The 19,904-nt window shown below is 45.9% G+C and overlaps 1 protein-coding gene across 1 annotated transcript in view; it reads right to left on the reverse strand.

The window, feature by feature from the left end:
* Positions 1–1,658: 1,658 nt before the first annotated feature.
* Positions 1,659–19,904, reverse strand: part of ARHGAP5 (Rho GTPase activating protein 5) — a 631,911-nt gene continuing 613,665 nt past the window's right edge. The window contains exon 7 of the mRNA XM_078659393.1: positions 1,659–4,404. Within this exon, the coding sequence (XP_078515519.1) occupies positions 4,074–4,404 (331 nt within the window). The 3' untranslated portion in view covers positions 1,659–4,073. The remainder of the gene's footprint in view (positions 4,405–19,904) is intronic.

A 19,904-nucleotide genomic window follows, 5' to 3' on the forward strand; every position in this document is an offset into this window, starting at 1 on the left:
CCGTGCTCTCCATGCCACTGGAATCAAGCTATCCAGGCTGATGAGGGCTGAAAGCCCGAAACCGGTCCTTGGATGCTTGTTTCCAGTCCAGGGAGGACCTGGCTTGGCAGTTCGGGCTGGACTGTTCCCATGGGGCACAGGGTCAAGACTGATTTGCATATGGCTGGGTTCAAACTGGAATGGCATGGTGAGCAAAACAAACGATGGATTTAGGCCCAGATCTCTGTACTGGGGTGAATGTATGACATTGTTCTGCATTCTGTCCATCACCTGTTGTTTTTGGAAATGAGACCAAGGGGCATACCAACTGGTAAGGCCTCAGACAAGCATGTGTGACGCCACAGCCAGACAGAGGAGGAGAAAACAAAAGGTGAAGGAGCCAGAGGTCTGTGGACTTGGCAAACGGGACTCAGGCGGCAGAGAAAGCTCTGGGAATTGTCTCCTGCTGTTTAATGACAGCTCTGTAGGTATTTAAACATCCCCCATTAGCATTTCTAAAGACGAAAAACAAATTTTTAGAAATGCATTTGGAAGCGCAGCAGCATCACCATCAGCCGCACTTCAGAGGCTCCCGTTACGTATTTACTTAATGCAGTGGAATCCTTTGTAGTGCGCACTGATTGTAGAGGGAACCATGATAGCAATCTGAAACCTTGGCAGCTATGCATCATCCAGCGACACACCCACACATGGCAGGCAACACAGTACTGTGTCCCGACAGAGTTTGGAAAGCTCTGGCATAGAGTCTTCTTTGACCTAAACGACTTACAAGATTCACAGTCTTCCTCCTTGTACTCCGGAGAGAGGCACAAGTTACAAACGATGTAGGTTGGTGAGAGGATATTTGGCGTGGCACCGAGTACAAAATTGGAATGGAGTCCGTCCAGCAGCAGAAGGCTGAACCGACGTGACTAGGCAAGATGGCCGCCTACGGGGTTTTCGAATGAAAATGGAGAGTTTGTCAGGCGATTTGATAAGCGGAGAATAGGGAAACGTGTATGGAAACAATACCATAGAGGGAAGAGTGGATTGCGCACCGATGAGAACCCAAAGAATGGTATTAGAACCGCAGTGCAGAAATACAAGTCCGAACCCGATGGCGGAAAAAAACAATCTAACCATGGAGTCAAGTCCATGCGCACTATCACCGAAAGGAGGAGTCACCTTACCTCGTGATTGGAGAGACTTATTCAAAGAAAAAACTTGTAAACATCAGGATCCAACACTAGATGGCATGAGTATGCAAAGCATGTGTATCTACAGAACACATGCCTTGAACATATATATATTTAAGAAGTGATCTTGGGTCTCTGCTTTTGGGCGAGACTATTCAATACTTATGACTGTTGATGAAGATCTCCTGGAAGAGAGGTATAGCTGTTCACTTAGGTGCCAAGAAGTCCCTGCACCTACGTATGGAGGGTTAAAAAGGTCACCCCTCCAACAGGCATGCAAATCATGGAAAAGTTCACACAAGTTTGTAAAACTGAACAGCAGTAGCACAGGATATCCTGCATATTATTGCGGGTCCTAAAACATACAGCGCAAGCACTCATACCTCACAACTGCTTGTAAAACCTTTCAGCTGGCCATGAACCCTTAAGTATCTCAGAAGTGGCTTGGTTACCAGTCAAACATAACAGGATAACACAACTGCATTTACCGGAGAGAAACTAAACTTTATTTCTGTACTTTTTATCAGTTCTTTGTGTGCTTGGCGATAGACAATATATTTTCTTCTGCTAGAAAAAGTTTATAATTTTCAAGAATATATAAGACAATATCGGGTTAAATTATAAAACAAATACATTTTGACAGATGCAGATGTAAACCACCCTCTTTGCCCAACATCTACAAATTTAGTTCTGCTGATCAGAAGTGAAACATCTAGGGCAGGAGAAAAGGAAAAAGGCAACCTGTAATTATCTGAAGAGGGACAGAAAGTTGCAAATCCCACATTTCCAGATTTTAGTATACAACTGTAACTAAAATAAGCAACAACAAAAAATGGACATTTGTACAAATGCTGCAAGTGCAGAGATCTTGCAGAGCTCTGGCAGGGTCGTTATCCACAGCTCAAACACAGCCTCGCAGGATCTTTTGCAGCTCAGGTAAGGGCATTTCCACAGCTCTCAGCACAGCCTATCCGAATCTTGCACATCCCAGACTGTGGCATTATCCACAGCTCCAAGTTCAGCCTCAAAAGATCTTGTGCAGCTCAGGTGCTGACAACATCCAGATACCTAGAAGCTGGAAAAATAATGGTGTTTGCCCTACAGTCTTGTTTCTAGACTGCATTCCACTGAGCCTGCAGCTCATCCCTGCCGGAGGCTCCATGCTACAGAATTCCTGTGCCACAGCCTCAGACAAACAGCAGCAACATCCTCTTGCAGCAAAATCGGTACCGTTGCAAAAGAACTGTTTTTAGAATATAAACGGGGGCGCGATACCATGCTCCCACTTTCCAAAATATTACATAACTATTGGTTTAGTACAATATACCACAGAAAAGTTATATAACTGTTTTGTATATATACACGTACGTGTATGTATATATACATACATACATATGTACATACATACAAACAGATCTATACATATATGCACACGCAGACACACCCAAAGAGGTTACTGGTCAGTACCCAAGACGTTTATTGCTACATTGTTAGCAATGAAATGGTTTCTCTCCTTAATCTGCTAAGGGGAACATAAAATAAACAGAAAATGAATCATGCCCTATGGAAAACAGAGGCATTTTTGCTTTTAAAGTCGATTTTGGGAATATGTATAAAAACAAGTTCGAAATATACACGAAAATGGCATGAACTGTCAGGAACTGTATGGTTACCCATATCTCCAGGAACAGGAGAGGACACTTAAAAACCAAAAGACAGACCAGCCCAATAGCGATGGCATACACATGCAGAAGGGAGACAAATGAATAGCATTAAAAACATCTGGGGACAGGTATGAAAATAAATGTCGTCAGTGGCATCGTTGACGTCTTACAGGCATGTTCATTTGTTCGCTCACCACAAGGATGTTTTTGCACGAGAAGTTGAACCACCATCCCCCAATATCCAATCATCCACAGGTTTACATTCCAAGCAGGAGGAGGGTGCAGAACAGGAACATCTCACAAAGGTTCAACAGTGCATGTTTATCCGTCTGATGGGGTGACAGTCCAAAGTGCTGCAGATCCCAGAGTCTTCTTGGGGGTGCAAGGCACCAGCACCACGTCAAGTCACCCAGGAATAGCAGGAACTATGGGAAATTTGAAGCCATCGTTCATCTCGCCAGAGTACAAACCGTATCCTTGCTCTGTGCACTCCACCGGTGCTTCTGCTGACTGGGGATATGTACGCAGGCCAGATCTTGCAAGACTTTCTAAATAAATCCGCTGAGATGTAGGACGGGCGACTCCCATGAATCTTTGCACATGGCCAACTAGATCAGGCGTTCTACAACTGTCTCAGTTGGCATACTTTATTTGTTGGAGGCGCAGACCTAATTCTCTGATACAATGTTCCTTATTACACATACCCTGACAAGTGACTTACCACATCCCAAAACTTGGGGTGAGAGACCTTGGCCTATACTGAAAGCCTGAATAGAACTTAAGTTGCCACAGAATGTACAATACAATTAAATAACAAGTATAGCCTCAGAGAAGCCTGTAAAAGCAAGAACTGCTCAATCTGATTACTTACCGCTCAAACCCTTGTTTCTATAGAAATCTTTATTTTCTGTACACACAATATATTGTGGCAAAGCACTACCACAGGAATGATAAAGTGATTGCAATACAGGTCCATGCAGCGGTAGGTCTCTACTCTTCCCAAGTTCCAATTGGTTAAAATGAATATTAAAAAAAAAAACTTGCAACCTTTCCATGTCGTGCTGACCACATTCAGTTTTGATCTGCACTACGGCTGGTTGAGGAATACAAGATATGTTTCTCCTTGTGCCGTGGGGCATAGCGTGGTCAAACTGGACGCAAGCCGCGAGCCACACATGAAGCCGTAGCCTATGGCCAACATCGTGCTCTCAGACCGCAATGGTGCGGCTCCTCTTCATCGGATTCCCAGAGGGTCGGCTTGCAGAGGGGGCTGCACAAGCTGAGGTTGAAGTGGCGGAGGCAGGTGGAGAGGCACCAGTGGCTCCACCAGTTGACCGGTGCTGGGAAGAGATGTTGAGGAGGCTGGAGAGTTCGAGGCCTCCACAATCTCTCCATTGTAGAAGAAAAACTGGCACTGGCGAATGAAGTTCTCGATCACAGACTGGTGAAGCTTAGTGGCAGAAATGATCTCTCGGTTTTCAAAATCTGGCCTCATTAGCGTTGGCCAGAAACAGATGGACAAGTTATCGGCAGTCATCAGGTTGGTCTTACTTTTCTGGCTAACCCTAAAAATGAAAAGATAAAAAAAGATCAGACACCTGAGGCATGAAAGCGAATACTAATTGTATGATCATCCTCATGAGACCAACAGATAAGCGCAGTTACACTCGGACAGAATCATCTGAATCTCTACCGCAAACACTCATATTGCCAAGAGCTGAACATTGTCACCATTCCCACTGTTACTATGTACATCTTCAGCCATGTCAATGCTTTTAATATTAACCCTTCAGAGCAGAACCAGAGAATTCCCAGATCGTGATAACTCAACAGAAGGCACCTACCCATTCAATTTTCCACAGTAACAATCTTCCAGTTTCTAGAGTAGGCCAACTAGAACTCCTTCAACAGCAGTGCCTGGCACTAGTGACGTAATACGTGTGCAATGCGACTCTATGGACACAAACGTTAGGGAAGGAGTAAAACTGATTCCCTAACGCAATCTAACCTCGACACCCCAAGTCAACAGCTACGAATGTAGTCCACCAAAAATGCAAATATGGGCTGTGGTGGAGTGAGGCATTACAGATACATTGTTTCAAGAGTGTTCTGGTGTTCAGATCAGCACTGGAGCGTACATAGTGAATGTGTGCAAAGAAGTCCATGCGGTAGCCTTACAAAGGTCTTGGGGTGGATGTTAAGCACCAGCAGATGTGTTCACTTTGTTAGCCTGGGCCTTGAAAACGTTACCTAAGAGTTAGTTTGACATTTCACAGCAGTATCAGATGTAAAAGGCCTCCCCAGACTAATTCGTAAGTTGTTGCTTTTTCTTTAGACACCACTTAAAAATGTTTAGGTATTTGTGGGACCCTGTGTTGCCAAATGATTTAGTTCCCTCTACACAGCAACACAAAGCTGTTTTTCAAACACCTGGCTTAAGGCGCTACATTTCTATAATGATTGAATGACAAAAGAGCACAGACAAGAGTAAATAGGTGAAGATACAAATGTGAAATCAGTTTTCCTAAGAAGGGGAGGATGGGGTTCCCACAAGTACTTACTTTGGAAAGCAGTTGTGAGGAGGGGATGGATAAAAGCAGCTAAAAGGAATATCCGAAACCAGAGTAGGAAAGCTAGAATTAGGACCACACTGGGTTGGATCAACAGAGACATCAACTATTATGCAGTTCTATACTCCAAAAATAGAAAATACCGATGGTTCTGCAATAACCATTTCAGACACGGATAACACTGTAACCTAAGCGTGACCACACACCCCACATGCTTCATCCCAGCACGACTTCTTCAACCTCCGCAAACATGCCTCTGACTTGAAGACAGTGACTTAAATGACACCCTTCACTTTCAGAACAGCCTCGTTCCAGGACCACAGGCCCACCAAGCGGAGGAGATGGTAAACGCCTGCACACAAAAGGACAATCCTGGTGGTGACGAGGGTTATTGAAATATTTGCTATTGATCGCAACTCAAAAGTCAGTAATGGGATTAGGAGGATTTCAACAGGCCAGCATTCTGCAAATCATGCACTGCGGACACACACGCAAAGTACCTAGGGTCCCGGATCAAGCTGGTCCCTAATGAATTGTGGCCCAGCCTTTGCCAGACCCAGGTCCCATGATCACTGTGTCCTTGGATCCCCAGAGATAAGGCGTCTGAAAGACACCTCCGAGTCCAGCTAACGACATAATTCGGGAGATCCAACACTGTACCACAGCAGAAGGTATTCAATGTAGCTTACAAATGCAACCTTTGTTCTATCCCCCACTCATCCAAGACTTCTTTTGCTGCCCGTCACCATGTACATTCCTGGCTACTCCCTTTCCATCACACACACACACACACACACAACACCCATGCCCCTAACAAACTCCAGCTGCGAGGAATCGCCTCCAGATCCAGGCCCTTTGGAGCCCCTCCTGGGTGTGACCTTAGTGGTAACATAAGAGCTCCCGCTCTCCTGAGCACTTTTAAGCCTTCAGCAAGTCTTCAATTACTTCTCTGCACCCACTGTACCCGCAGAGCATGCCCTGTATAATGTGTGCACTTCTCTTATCCTCATGCCTTCATTATTATTTGGTGAAGAGTGCAAACGTCCGTGTTAGATGCAGTGACAATGTCAGAAAGAGGTTTACAAAAATTCGACAGGAATCAATGTTACGCCTCACTTATCACCTTCTCTTTCAAGTACTATTCGTTGTTACCGTCCCCTGCTAGATTATCTGCTGCTTTCCAAATGTAACCTGTGAATCGTTTCAAATTAAGGTGGTCTCCAAATAAAAGAAATGCAGGCTCAACAGGTCACCCAAGAACTCATGAGGACAAATGAGACCGCTTCCCGTCTGAAAAGGAGTAAGCAGTCTGTTACTTACCCTGTAAGCATCTATTGGTGATGTGTAGTGTTCCAGATTCACATGCTATGCACACTCCTGTTATCCAGTGTTGGGCTCAGACATTACAAGTTGTTTTTCTCGAGGAAATCTTTTTTAATGCGGATGTGACATTGAATCTCCACCTCCTCGAGGGAGAGACAGCGGCCTCTCACTAACAGACTTTTATCTTCCACATAGCCTCCTGTACATGGATAAGCCCAAATCCCAAAAGAGCAAAACATTTAACAGGTCTTTCTGATATGGGAATGTCTCATCTTCCTCAGATACCTGTCTTGGCAAAAACACCACCTTCCATAACTTAGCAAAGTTCACCCACTCCTAGTGACCAACTATCACATCAAACTGACGAGAGGCTGGGTCCTATCAAGATAGGACTACTGTAATATTGTTAACGCTTGCCTAACAAAACCTCAAATGCAAAACCATCAAATGATTCAGAATAAGGCTGCTAGGTTGGGCCTGAACCTCAAGAAGTACAAACACATCTCTTGCGCCTAGTCCACAGAAGAGTAAAGCTCGAGGCAGCACGCATCAGGTACCAGCAGGCACTGCACACATCGACCCTTTGAAAATAATTCAGCGAAGGAATGGCACTTGAGACCAGCAGCTTCAGGGCTGTGCTCCACTGACCCAGAGGTGAGCAGCCCCTAAGTAATAGTGAGAGAGCGCTTGCATCATCCTTTTAGAGTCTGTCTTTGGCAGTCATTGGCCTGCTAGACGAGCCACTTGATGGATGAGATGAAATCCTATGAAAAGTCTTCCTTTGATGGTGTATCTAAGGGTAACCACCAAGATACGTGCCGTGTTTATTCTGAAGAGTGTACTGATCATGATTATAAACATTGCAAGTAGATGCAGGCGAGGACGAATGAGAAGATGAGGCCATGCTGTTGGGCTACAAATAACCACCCTCATCTTCCACAGGCACATCAGTTCAGAATGTGGCAGGAGGAGTGTAAATATGGTATAAACATGTTCAGGACTGAGTATAAACCTCTTAAAATCAGAATGGCTTGAACCCTTCCAGGTGGGTTAAAAACTAGAACGCAGCGGGAACAAAGAGCTACCTCCACCTTAGTATCAACATCTTTAGGAGACAGGGATTTGGGACAACAGATGCCATACTTTGTTTAAGATATGTTTTAACACCAACTGGCATGAAGAGATGCTCTTCTATTTCTGGATAAAATCAGATACACTGTCCTGTTGGGGAAGGCTTAGAATGTGCACAGATCAACATGGCTACAACCTTCCCCGACATTTAAAGTGTACAAAGTGGCTGTAGGGTGGAGCTTAAGACACTGAAGTGAGGGAAGATGGAGACTGGGTTCGCCTTCCTAATATAACGGGAATGGTAAGTGAATGGCTCCTGGTCAGCCATTTGATAGATGGTAGTGGTTATGGGGAGATCTGCAGTTTGATGCTCAAAGTGAGGAGGTTTTAAGCAAGGCCTATCTTGTAGTCTGTTCCCCATTACTGCTTTAGGAAGCTGTTGACATCCATGTGCACAGACCTCACTTTTTACTGTGTCCCCGATTTCATTATTCCTGCTTGGAGCCAGCATCATTGCTTCCTGCTGCGAGAGCCATCACTTTGCACAAAGGCGGTGTCCAAGAAACAGCCAGAAACGGACATCTGAAGGTGATCCAACCCGAACCGGTTCTGAAACCTTAGACAGTGAATCCACGGCCCCTGTCTGGGTGCGTGTGGCTGAAAACTGAAGGTGCTATTGCCGACATCTGAGCCTCATCGCCATGTCATGAAATCTAATCGTTCCTGAGGGTTGTATCTATTTTCATAGAAAAAGGATTTAATGGAACACCATTACTGGGAAACCATTTCATTTAAACTGGTTAATGGAAATTTTCAGAGTAAATTTCATTTACCGTTCTGTAGAAACCAATTCAACAAATGTCTTTTTGGTCGAAATTAGCCTTTGAATGCTTATTTTTTTAACTGTAAATGCAATAGTTGCAGGTCTTACGTTTAGAAACAGCTTTGTCAGAGAGATTTATTTCAGTGCTATACTTCAGGGGACTTTATTTCATATTTTTATATTTTACATATCATGTCAAACAATTACTTCAGATGCTTTTAATTTGCTAACCCAACACCACCCGTAAAAACATCAATCCCTGCCCCTTAGTGCCACACCATACCCCTAACCACACTTAAACCACAATCATCTCTGAAGCCTAAAAGCCCTTTCTACTCCAAAACTCCACCATTCCTGAACCATAAAATTACTCACTACGCTTAATTCCACCCATTCCTGAACCAAAAAAAACCTTTCTATGCCTAATCCCCACCTATCCCATACCCCTTAAAACACCCTAAACTACTCAACCCTAAAAATCCCTTTCTACATCTAAACTCTATCCCAACCTCAACCCAAAAAAACACTTCACCACCTGAACTGCTCCCCATAATTGAACCTTAAAAACACTCACCATCCCTAAACTGAGCCCATCCACGATTGCTAAAACCTCTCAACACCCTTACACTCCACAAATCCATGAAACTTAAAAACACATGAATACCATTTATCCAAGAACCGTAAAAAAAGTTCACCACGGTTCAGGCTCAATAGTCCGTCTGCTCTGTGCTCCCGCCAACCCCACCCATGAATGGAGTGTGACAGAAGGATTTGTCAGCACTAGAAAACAAGACCTTTATTTTGCAAAAAAATAGCTTCTTTTGCCAGCAACTAAGTGGCTGTTTTGCTCCTAAACCTAGAAAACAAGTTACTTACCTGTAACTGTAGTTCTCCAGTATTGGAAGCTTTCATAGATTCACATGCCTGAATTATTCCCCGTCGTCGAGACAGGAGTCTCCGGTATATAAAAAAACAATGCTTAGTTAGATAGCAAACTGAAAAGAGGCCTAGGCCCATTTCCCTTGTGCAACCCATAACCTTTGTTATGTAAAGAGACCAAACGTGTCCCTGAACCAATCAGAGCCTCTCACCCTCTAGAACACTCCTGAGAAAACCTTTTGCCCCTCAGATTTTCCTGCACTCCACCCTTCTCTGGACACAATAAACCCCATTCTATGCCAATTATTCCTGACCACTAAAAATACTTCATCACCCTAATTATTACTCATCCCTGTACCCAAAAACCCCACAGTACTCCTAAACTCCACCCAAGTTTATTGATATTTTAGAATTTGCCTTTTCAATTTTTTTGTATTTGTCTTTTCTTAAAGTTGATTTTCCATGAATTGGTTTCCTCTGTGCTTTCTCAGTTTTTGTTTTTCCATGAATTCACACACATCAGTTCAAGAGGCCAAAACGGTCAAAGAACTCCACAAGATCCAGATGTGCCCAGTGGGTGAACCTGTTTTATCAGCATCCCGACTGCACCTCACAGTGTTGGGTTCAGCAAGTTGTCAAGTTCTCAGCAAGGCCGCAGCCAATTTATCAACAGCTCAAGAGCCATCGCAGGAGCTAGATCAGTTGTACGCATCCGTCCCGCACCGCCCCAGAATGCAATATCACGCAGGTAACCACTGTGCTTAGGAGCTGGAAGATAATGCGAGACTGAGCCGCAGACCAAGGTCAGCAGAATAAACATAAGACTCTGAGTGAGTGATTACCAAGCAGTAAAAAAATTAAAACCCTTAACTATTGAACGCATTTACGTCTTGGGGTGATTTTACAATACTGCACCTGTGTCTAATCAGTGCTGTGTCCCAAATTACATACTAGGGATTACAAACTCTGGGGAACTGAATCCTGCTGGGAGGGTGTGCCTCAAGGAAGATAAACAGGATTATAGCCCAGTGCCTGTGTGGTATGACATTATCCTGTGTGCATAAAGTAATTTATTTTAATGCAAAAAAAAAAAAAAAGCACCGGTCTAGCAAATAGGTCAACATGTCTGTTGGTTGACTGCTGAGTTCTGAGCTCGTCACCCACACTTCCTTCTTGAAGAGCTGTGACAGCTCATCCTCTCCACCCTCAGAGTCAACATAGAAAGGCGGTCGTTGGCCCAGTTTGCAGAGCCATAGTAGAATGCAACCCAGCACATAACTGATAAACAACCTCAACCACCACGGTTCAGGCTCAATAATCCGTCTGCCCTGTGCTCCCCCCAACCCCGCCCACAAATGGAGTGCGACGAAAGGATTTGTCAGCACTAGAAAACAAGACCTTAATTTTGCAAAAAAATTGCTTCTTTTGCCAGCAACTAAATGACTGTTTTGCTCCTAAACCTAGAACCACTTGTCCTGTGACCGAACAGTCCATCATTCCTGAGAAGCGACTGGATAGTTTTTATGCAGCATTGGGGCCTCTTGGTGGTACCCAAGCTATCCAGTAAGAAAACAAGTTACTTACCTGTAACTCTAGTTCTCCAGTATTGGAAGCTTTCATAGATTCACATGCCTGAATTATTCCCCGTCGTCGAGACGGGAGTCTCTGGTATATAAAAAAGCAATGCTTAGTTAGATAACAAACTGAAAAGAGGCCTAGGCCCATTTCCCTTGTGCAACCCATAACCTTTGTTATGTAAAGAGACCAAACGTGTCCCTGAACCAATCAGAGCCTCTCACCCTCTAGAACACTCCTGAGAGAACCTTTTGCCCCTCAGATTTTCCTGCACTTGTGCCTTAGACACCTTTTGTGCTAAATCCAAGGTGAGCCTCTCAGGGGAGGAGGGTGGGTCACTTGCATCTATGAAAGCTTCCAATACTGGAGAACTACAGTTACAGGTAAGTAACTGGTTTTCTTACTCCAGTATTGGAGCTTTCATAGATTCACATGCTTGAATCAGAATAGCGAGCAGTAAATCATAGCACATTTTTTGTCACCTAAGACTTGGAACTAGGCAACAAATGTACCTTGAAAATAGCACTCTTTATATATAAATACATATACATATATAGAGTAGTTTCTGTCCTGTAACTCCAGTTCTGTAGTAGGGGTATCTCTGTTATAGTCATAATCTAGTGAATAGTCCCGCTCATGAGCGTGGACCCCGGAGCAATCAAAAATAATCTCTTAAGCTGTCTAAAAATGCAGTCCTGCAAAGACACTTAAGAGAGAATTTAAAGACATATAATGCAGCCTATATCCACAGGCTACACTGTCCAGTACTTCAGCTAGACATTCCAGATTCCACCAAAAACCACAACCAGCACAGCTAGCCAAGTTTTCTTCACAGAGAAAAACGTCCCCTTTTACCAGAAAAGCCTCAGGAATGATAGAGAGGAAGGGGAGGACAGACAAGCCCCATAGGCTGCTATTATGTGGCTCAAAAAGGGATACCGTGCCTTTAAGAAAACTTTCTAGAACTTTCTCAGTATCCCAGAATGCCCTGCAGGTCCCATTTACTTTCAGTTCTTTTTGAAGGCGTATAACGCCAGACCTGTAGCATTCCGAACATAAACATTTATCTCCACCAGGGAGGAGGGCGGGCACTTATGACTATAACAGAGATACCCCTACTACAGAACTGGAGTTACAGGACAGAAACTACTCTTTCTGTAGTAGGGGATCTCTGTGTATAGTCATAATCTAGTGAATAGAATGGCAAGCCCATCCCCACACAAAAGCGGCGGTGGAGAGAAAGAGTACAACACCACTACTGTGCGAACAGATTTCGCAGCGAAGCCTGCCCAACCTGAGCATCTGCCCTGGCATCAGAGTCCAGACAGTAATGCTTAGCAAAGGTATGGACCGACTTCCAAGTGGCCGCCTTGCAGATTTCTGCAATGGGAACATTACGGAGCAAAGCAGTCGTGGCAGCTTTGCCCCTGGTGGAATGAGCCTTAGGTTTACCCCCTAAGGTCTTATTAGCCTTTAGATAACACAATTGAATACAGGACACAATCCACCTCGAAATGGACTGTTAGAGGTAGCAAGACCTGTCCTGACTGACCCATAGTTGATAAACAATTGGTCCGACCTACGAATATCCTTGGTTTTATCCAGATAAAATTTCAACACCCTCCTGACATCCAGGGAATGTAGAGACATTTCCGCTGGAGAAGAAGGATTCTGAAAAAACGTAGGCAAAGTTATGGTCTGGTTAACATGGAAATCAGAAATAACCTTGGGAAGAAATTTAGGGCGAGTACGCATAACAACCTTAGAAGCATGAAATACAGTATAAGGTTCTTGGCAACACAACGCCTGAATTTCACTCACCCTGCGGGCCGATGTAATGGCCACGAGGAACGCCGCCTTCCAGGACAGGTGCTGCAGCGAAGCCTTATGAATAGGTTCAAAAGGTTCCTTCATCAATCTGGACAGCACCACATTCAATTCCCATGAAGGCGAAGGACGCCGGACAGGAGGAAACACTTTCTTCAAGCCTTCCAAAAAATCTTTGATCACAGGGATCTGGAAGAAGGAGGTCTGTGAAGGGCATTTCCTGTAGGCAGTAAGTGCGGTGAGATGAACCTTAATGGAATGACAGTTAAGGCCAGCCTGCGCCAAATGTAAAACGTATGGAAGGATGACATCTTCCTTACATGTCGTCGGATCATAGTTCTTGGACTTGCACCAGATGCAAAATCTCTTCCACTTGTACGCATAGGAGGTCCTAGTGGAAGGGCTCTTGGCTTCCTTCAGTATGTCCATACAATCTGCAGGGAGATTCAAATGCCCATATTGCACTATCACAGGAGCCATGGCGCCAAACTCAAAGACGAGAGGTTAGGGTGCAGCATCTGCCCCCGAACTTCGTGAGTAGGTCCTGCCGACACGGCAGCCGAATGAGAGGAAGGAGAGACAGGTGAAGCAGGTCCGTGAACCACCACTGCCTGGGCCACTCCGGGGCAATCAAGATCATCCGCGCCCTGCACTGGGCTAGTTTGATGAGCACCGCCGGAATCAGGGGAATGGGTGGAAAAGCATACAGAAAGCTGTTCGACCAGTCGATCCATAGCGCATTCCCCAGCGTTCCCTGCTGGAAGTACCTGGATGCGAAGTTTCGGCATTTGCTGTTTTCGGCGGTGGCGAACAGATCCACGTCTGGAGTGCCCCACCTGTCGAAGACGTCTCCGAGTACTTCGTCGTTTATGACCCATTCGTGGTTTTTCTGGATCAGCCTGCTCAGTGCGTCAGCCTGAACCTTCTGCACACCTGGCAGATGAGTAGCCGTTATCGTCAGTCCTCTGGCAAGAAGCCAGTGCCAGATCGTCTGCGCCTCCTGCGACAGGGTGCGCGACCTTGAGCCCCCCTGCTTGTTGAGGTAATACATCGTGGACGTATTGTCCGTCTGTACAAGGAGAGAGTTGGTCTGGAAGGACGGATGAAAGGCCTTCAGTGACAAGTGAACCGCTCTGAGTACCAGGAAATTTATATGATACGTGGACTCTGTCGGGGACCACGTCCCTTGTATCTGTAACTCTCCGGAGTGCGCTCCCCAGCCGTGGAGAGAGGCATTCGTCACGATGGTCTGAGTGGGAATGTCCTTGTGGAAGGGAACCCCTTTGAGGAGATTCTCCGCTGAACACCACCATTTCAGAGACTGTAGAGCATGCAGAGACAGTCGTATCTTGTCGTCCCAGTTTCCTTCCTCTGGTCCCACTGATCCTCCAGACACTCCTGCAGCGGTCTCATGTGTAGCCGCGCGTGTGGTGTGAGGAAGATACAGGAGGCCATCGACCCCAGTGGAGAAGACACCGTCCTCGCTGTCGTAGATGGAGCGGTCATAAGACCCTGAGCCTTCCGAAGGAGTGATAAACGTCTTTCCTCCGAACGAGGCACGCTTGCAGACAGCGTATTGATGGATGCTCCCAAGTACTGTAGGCATTGGACCGGAGTCGGGACAGACTTGGACATGTTGATGTGCAACCCCAGCTTGTTCAAGAGAATGGACGTCTTCTGGAAGTGCGCTTGCGCTTCCTCGTAGGAGGATGCCTTGATCAACCAATCGTCCAGGTACGGGTAGACAAACACCTTGTTCTTTCTCAGGTGTGCCGCTACCACTGCCATGCATTTGGAAAAGGTCCTGGGCGGGGACTTCAGCCCGAACGGCAACACTGTGTATTGATAGTGATTGGTGCCGACTTGGAATCGCAGGAACTTCCGGTGTTTCTGTGCAATGGGCACATGGAAGTATGCATCTTGCAGGTCTTGCGCACAGCCAGTCTCCCCTTTGCAGTTGAGGGTAAATCTGGTGTAAGGACAGCATGCAAAACTTTTCTCTGCGAATCCACTTGTTTGCTTGTCGCAAATCCAGAATAGGCCTGAATTCGTTCTTGTCCTTTTTGCAGACTAGAAAGAACCGTGAGTACAGACCTCTTCCCCTTTGGGACAGAGGGACGTCTTCTATCGCACTTTTCCTTAACAGGGTATCGGCCTCCGCCTGGAGCTCGCGCAGCTGAAACTGGCCGGGCCTTTGGTCGCGGTGGCAGACTGCTGTCCACCCCTGCCCCTCTGATGTTTCGGGAAGGGCTTCCTCTGGAACTGTTGCTGCTGTTGCTGCTGTCCAGACTGTTGAGCTCGTCCTCTACCCTGCGCCCGTACCGTCTCTGGAACGGGCGGTAGGTCTTCTTCTGGTCCTTGGGCTTCTCCAAGCCCACAGCCGTTAGAGTCTCGGCTCCGCCTTCATGCGGGCCATCTCATCATCGGCGTGTTTCCCGAACAGGGTCTCTCCCGAGAAGGGCAGGTTGGCCACCCTCTGCTGGGCTTCAGGGACGTCAATCTGAGCCAAGCGTGGCGCCTCTGATTAACTCCATGGCAGTACCCGTGGGCTGCCAGGAGCGACGAGACTGCAGCTGCGCTGATCAGCTGGTTGGACACCAGCAATCCCTCATTCAGGATCTCCATGAAATCCTCCTCCTTTTCACGTGGGAGGAGGTCAGCGAACTGCTGGAGGGACTCCCACAGTATACGAAGAAAATGTTCCCTTGATATCAACAATCAATACATTACTTGCACTTCTCATCAATATCCTGTGAATAACTAGATAAACAGTATGAAGAAACCAATAAGAGAAATTGTTACATTAAAAAACATGCATCTTTATTGTCAACGGGTTGACAATGTTAAAAGTATGGCTTCATAACATAGAAGACCAAACAACAAAATAACAATTCATTTAAAACAAAAATACATTTGCATGAAAAACTTATTACACATAAAAACAATACAAGTGGATAAATCTTTCACCTATTTGACACTCTAAAAAAATGTAAAGATTATGACCTGCATAACCTAAAACAGTGAGACTACATGAATAAGACCTCAACCTTGTCGAATTTATTTGCACATTGATGTCGAATGCCACCGGTCAATACTTAAGACTTAATATTTGAACCATCCTTGTGGCTTTCTTTTTCAATTGTGCCTTCTTCCTGCGTCGACGCGTTTCGGCGGTCTATCTTATTTTAGTGTCGCCTCTTTCAAGACAAATAGTGACATTTGATTGTCTCAAAGTGTTCGTTTAATTTTCCTTTTATATTTACGGATATGATATTCCTGATGATGGCGAAATTCTTGTGTTCCAACTATGAGGAAACTACGCTTCCTGGCTGCCGTTAATTGTACCAGGAAGTCGACATCTTTTTTAATAAAAGATCGATGATATCCTGAGCATATGGCCTCCGTATATTCCTTCGTAAATAACTGATATATCTATAGCGCCGGGTTGTAATACATGAGCCCGAAGATTGCGTGTCTTTATTCGAGATTCGATGCTGTTCTTATTTTTCTTAGTTTCGGTAGCCATTTTTTTAGGTTGCAGTTTTTTTCCTTAGTGGCCCAGAAGGTGCGCGGGTCAGACGGGGGTGCTTATCTGATTCTGATACTCGATAGTCCTGCACGCCTTTCGAAAATCCCGAGAGCGAGCAGCGGCGTGCAGGACTATCGAGTATCAGAATAGATTATGACTATACACAGAGATCCCCTACTACAGAAGGAATATGCTACTTACCAGTATGCATCTGTTCTTGGCATGTAGGGCTGCTGACATTTATATCTATGCATAGATCGCCGCCTAGTGTTGGGTCCGGATGATTGCACATTGTTGTCCTGGAAGAGTCTTCGAAGTATCACGAGATAGGTGGCTCCTCCCCTGGACTACAGTGCGCATGGGCATCCCCTCCATGCTCAGATTGTTTTTCGCCATTGTGGCAGAGATGGAGAGTGAGAAAGCAAGTGATGACCATGCATGAGAATAAATTCTGATTGCTATTTATTTATTTATTATGCGATTTATATTGCGCAGACTCAACCCGAAGGTGTCAAGGCGCCTATCAAAAAAGGTCAGAAAATTACACAGCACTAATACAGGTAAGCACGTACAAAGAGGTGGGTCTTTAGGGCAGATCTAAAGGCTTGAAGAGTGGGGAGAGACCTTACTTCAAGAGGGAGAGCATTCCACCATTTAGGGGCCAGATTGGAAAAAGCCTTACCACCCCATCTGGTCTTCCGGACACGAGGAACCGAGATGAGAAGTCTATTTGAGGAACGGAGGTTCCTACCAGGATTATAGTAGGACAAGATGGATCGAATACCAGTGGGGCAGGTTTTAGCTAAAGCCTTGTAGACCATACACATGGACTTAAAAAAGATGCGGTCCACAACGGGAAGCCAGTGAAGCTGCTTCTGAGCAGCGATGGCAGAGGCACGTCGGGGTAGATCGAGAACAAATCTGGCTGCTGCGTTCTGAACCACCTGCAAGCGCTGCAGCTGGCCTTTATTAAGTCCAGCATACAGCGCATTGCAATAGTCCAGACGCGAGCCCAAAAGGGCAACAGCCAGTTGCTTTCTTGCCTGTAAAGAAAGATAATGCCTGATTTTCCTAAGAATATGGATGATCCCCCAACAGGTCGATACAGTCCTGTTGACCTGTTGGCGCATGCTAAGGATAGGATCGATCATGACCCCCAGATTTTTAGCTGAGGAGGTAGGATCGGGGCAGGCACCAAACACCATCACCTCAGTCTTCTCCCCGTTCAGTTTCAATGAATTGTGAATCATCCATTGGCCGACTGCCTCCATGCAAGATCTAAAGTTGGCGGCAGTCGACGTAACTGACTGGGAGAGAGAGACGAGGATCTGGGTGTCGTCCGCATAAGAGACTACCTCCATCCCATAAGATCTAATAAGTCTGGCAAGGGGGGTCACATAGATATTAAAAAGGGTAGGACTAAGCGCTGACCCTTGAGGGACCCCACAATGCACAGACAGGGATGGAGATAGAAACTGACCCAGCATCACCCTTTGCTCTCTATGATCGAGAAAAGACAGGCACCGGGGAGGAGGGCGGGCGATATAAATGTCAGCAGCCCTACATGCCAAGAACAGATGCATACTGGTAAGTAGCATATTCCGTTCGAGGCATGTGGGCTGCTGAATTTATATCTATGCATAGAATAAATAGTAGTACCCTCCTTAGCGGCGGTTGCCGGTGCCAGCTGCAGCAGTCTGAAAGAGAGTTCTGAGAACAGCCTGACCTACAGCAGCTTGCTGTTTTGAGTGCACATCCACGCAGTAGTGTTTGGTGAATGTGTGTATGGTGGTCCATGTGGCTGCTCTACATATGTCCTCTAGAGGAATGTTACCTAGGAAAGCCATGGATGCCCCCAACTTGCGTGTGGAATGCGCTCTTGGGGTCAACGTGCGTTTAGCCTTTAGATAACAGATTTGGATGCACTTAAGAATCCATCTGGCTATACCTGATTTAGAGATGGGGTTGCCCTTGTGTTGTGGAGAGAAGGCAACAAACAGTTTTTTTTTTTTTTTGTTTTGCAGAGTTTTATATAGCGCAAACTAGACCCGAACCGAATCAGGTATCCGAGCGCTTTACATATTTTTCCAGTTACGTTACATTTTACGTTTCCAGTTACTTTCATTTTAGGCACGGGGAGATTAAGTAATTTGCCCAGAAGCACAGGAGGTTTTGGCGTCGTTACCGAGACTCGAACCCAGATCGGGGTCGAGCGCCCTAGCCGTTAGGCCAACTCCTCTCCTGTTTAGTTTTCCTGAAATCTTTAGTCCTGTCGATGTAATACAGGAGAGCTCGTTTAACATCTAGTGTGTGTAGTGCTCTGTCAGCTACTGAATCAGGATTTGGGAAGAATACAGGTAGTTCAATAGTTTGGTTGATGTGGAACTGAGACACTACCTTGGGCATAAATTTAGGGTTGGTACGCAGCACAACCCTATTAGCATGAATCTGGATGAAAGGCTCCTGAATAGTAAGGGCTTGCAGCTCGCTAACGCGTCGCAGCGATGTAATTGCCACCAGAAAAGTCACCTTCCACGTGAGAAATTGTATCTCACAAGAGTGAAGAGGTTCAAATGGTGGGCCCATGAGCCTGGTGAGGCCTATGTTGAGGTTCCAGACAGGCGAAGGCGGGTGTCTTGGAGGATTGACCCTTTTCAGTCCCTCCATGAAAGCTTTAATGGCTGGCACTTTGAAAAGGGACAGATGCGGTCTATTTTGAAGATAAGCCGCCATTGCAGCTAAATGTATCCTGATGGAACTATACGCAAGATTACACTTGTATAGGTGCAGCAAGTAACTTATGATGTTTTGTGTGGAAGCATCAAGTGGATTTATGTTATTATTGGAGCAATATATAACAAAACGCTTCCATTTTGCCGCGTAGCAGGCCCTGGTGGTAGGTCGCCTAGCCTCCTTTATGATGTCCATACAGTCAGGAGGCAGGTTCAGGTAGCCAAACTCTATGACCTCAGGAGCCATATTATATTGCAAGGCTCAACTGCTGCGGATCTGGGTGCTGAATGTCGCCATGGCTCTGCGTGAGGAGACTGGGAGTGAGACGTAGGCGTTGGTGTGGAACCACGGAAAGTTCTAGGAACGTGGTGTACCACGCCTGCCGTGCCCACGTTGGAGCAACCAGGATGAGCGTCATGGAGTGTTGCCTCAGTTTGCGTGCCACCAGCGGTATTAGCGCTGCTGGAGGAAAGGCCTACGCAAATCTGTTCGACCAGTTCATCCATATCGCATTGCCCTGAGACTGAGGGTGTGGGAACCTGGAGGCGAAGGTGCGGCATTTTGCGTTTTCGTGAGTGGCGAATAGGTCGATCTCTGGATGACCCCACTGCTGGAAATATGGGTGGAGCACTGAGGGATGGATCTCCCACTCGTGCATCCGATGGCTGTGTCTGCTGAGCAGGTCCGCTATCTGGTTGTCCCTGCCTGGGAGGTGTTCCGCCATGAGAAACATGT

This window comes from Lissotriton helveticus, chromosome 9, assembly GCF_964261635.1.
Source record: "Lissotriton helveticus chromosome 9, aLisHel1.1, whole genome shotgun sequence".
NCBI lineage: Eukaryota > Metazoa > Chordata > Amphibia > Caudata > Salamandridae > Lissotriton > Lissotriton helveticus.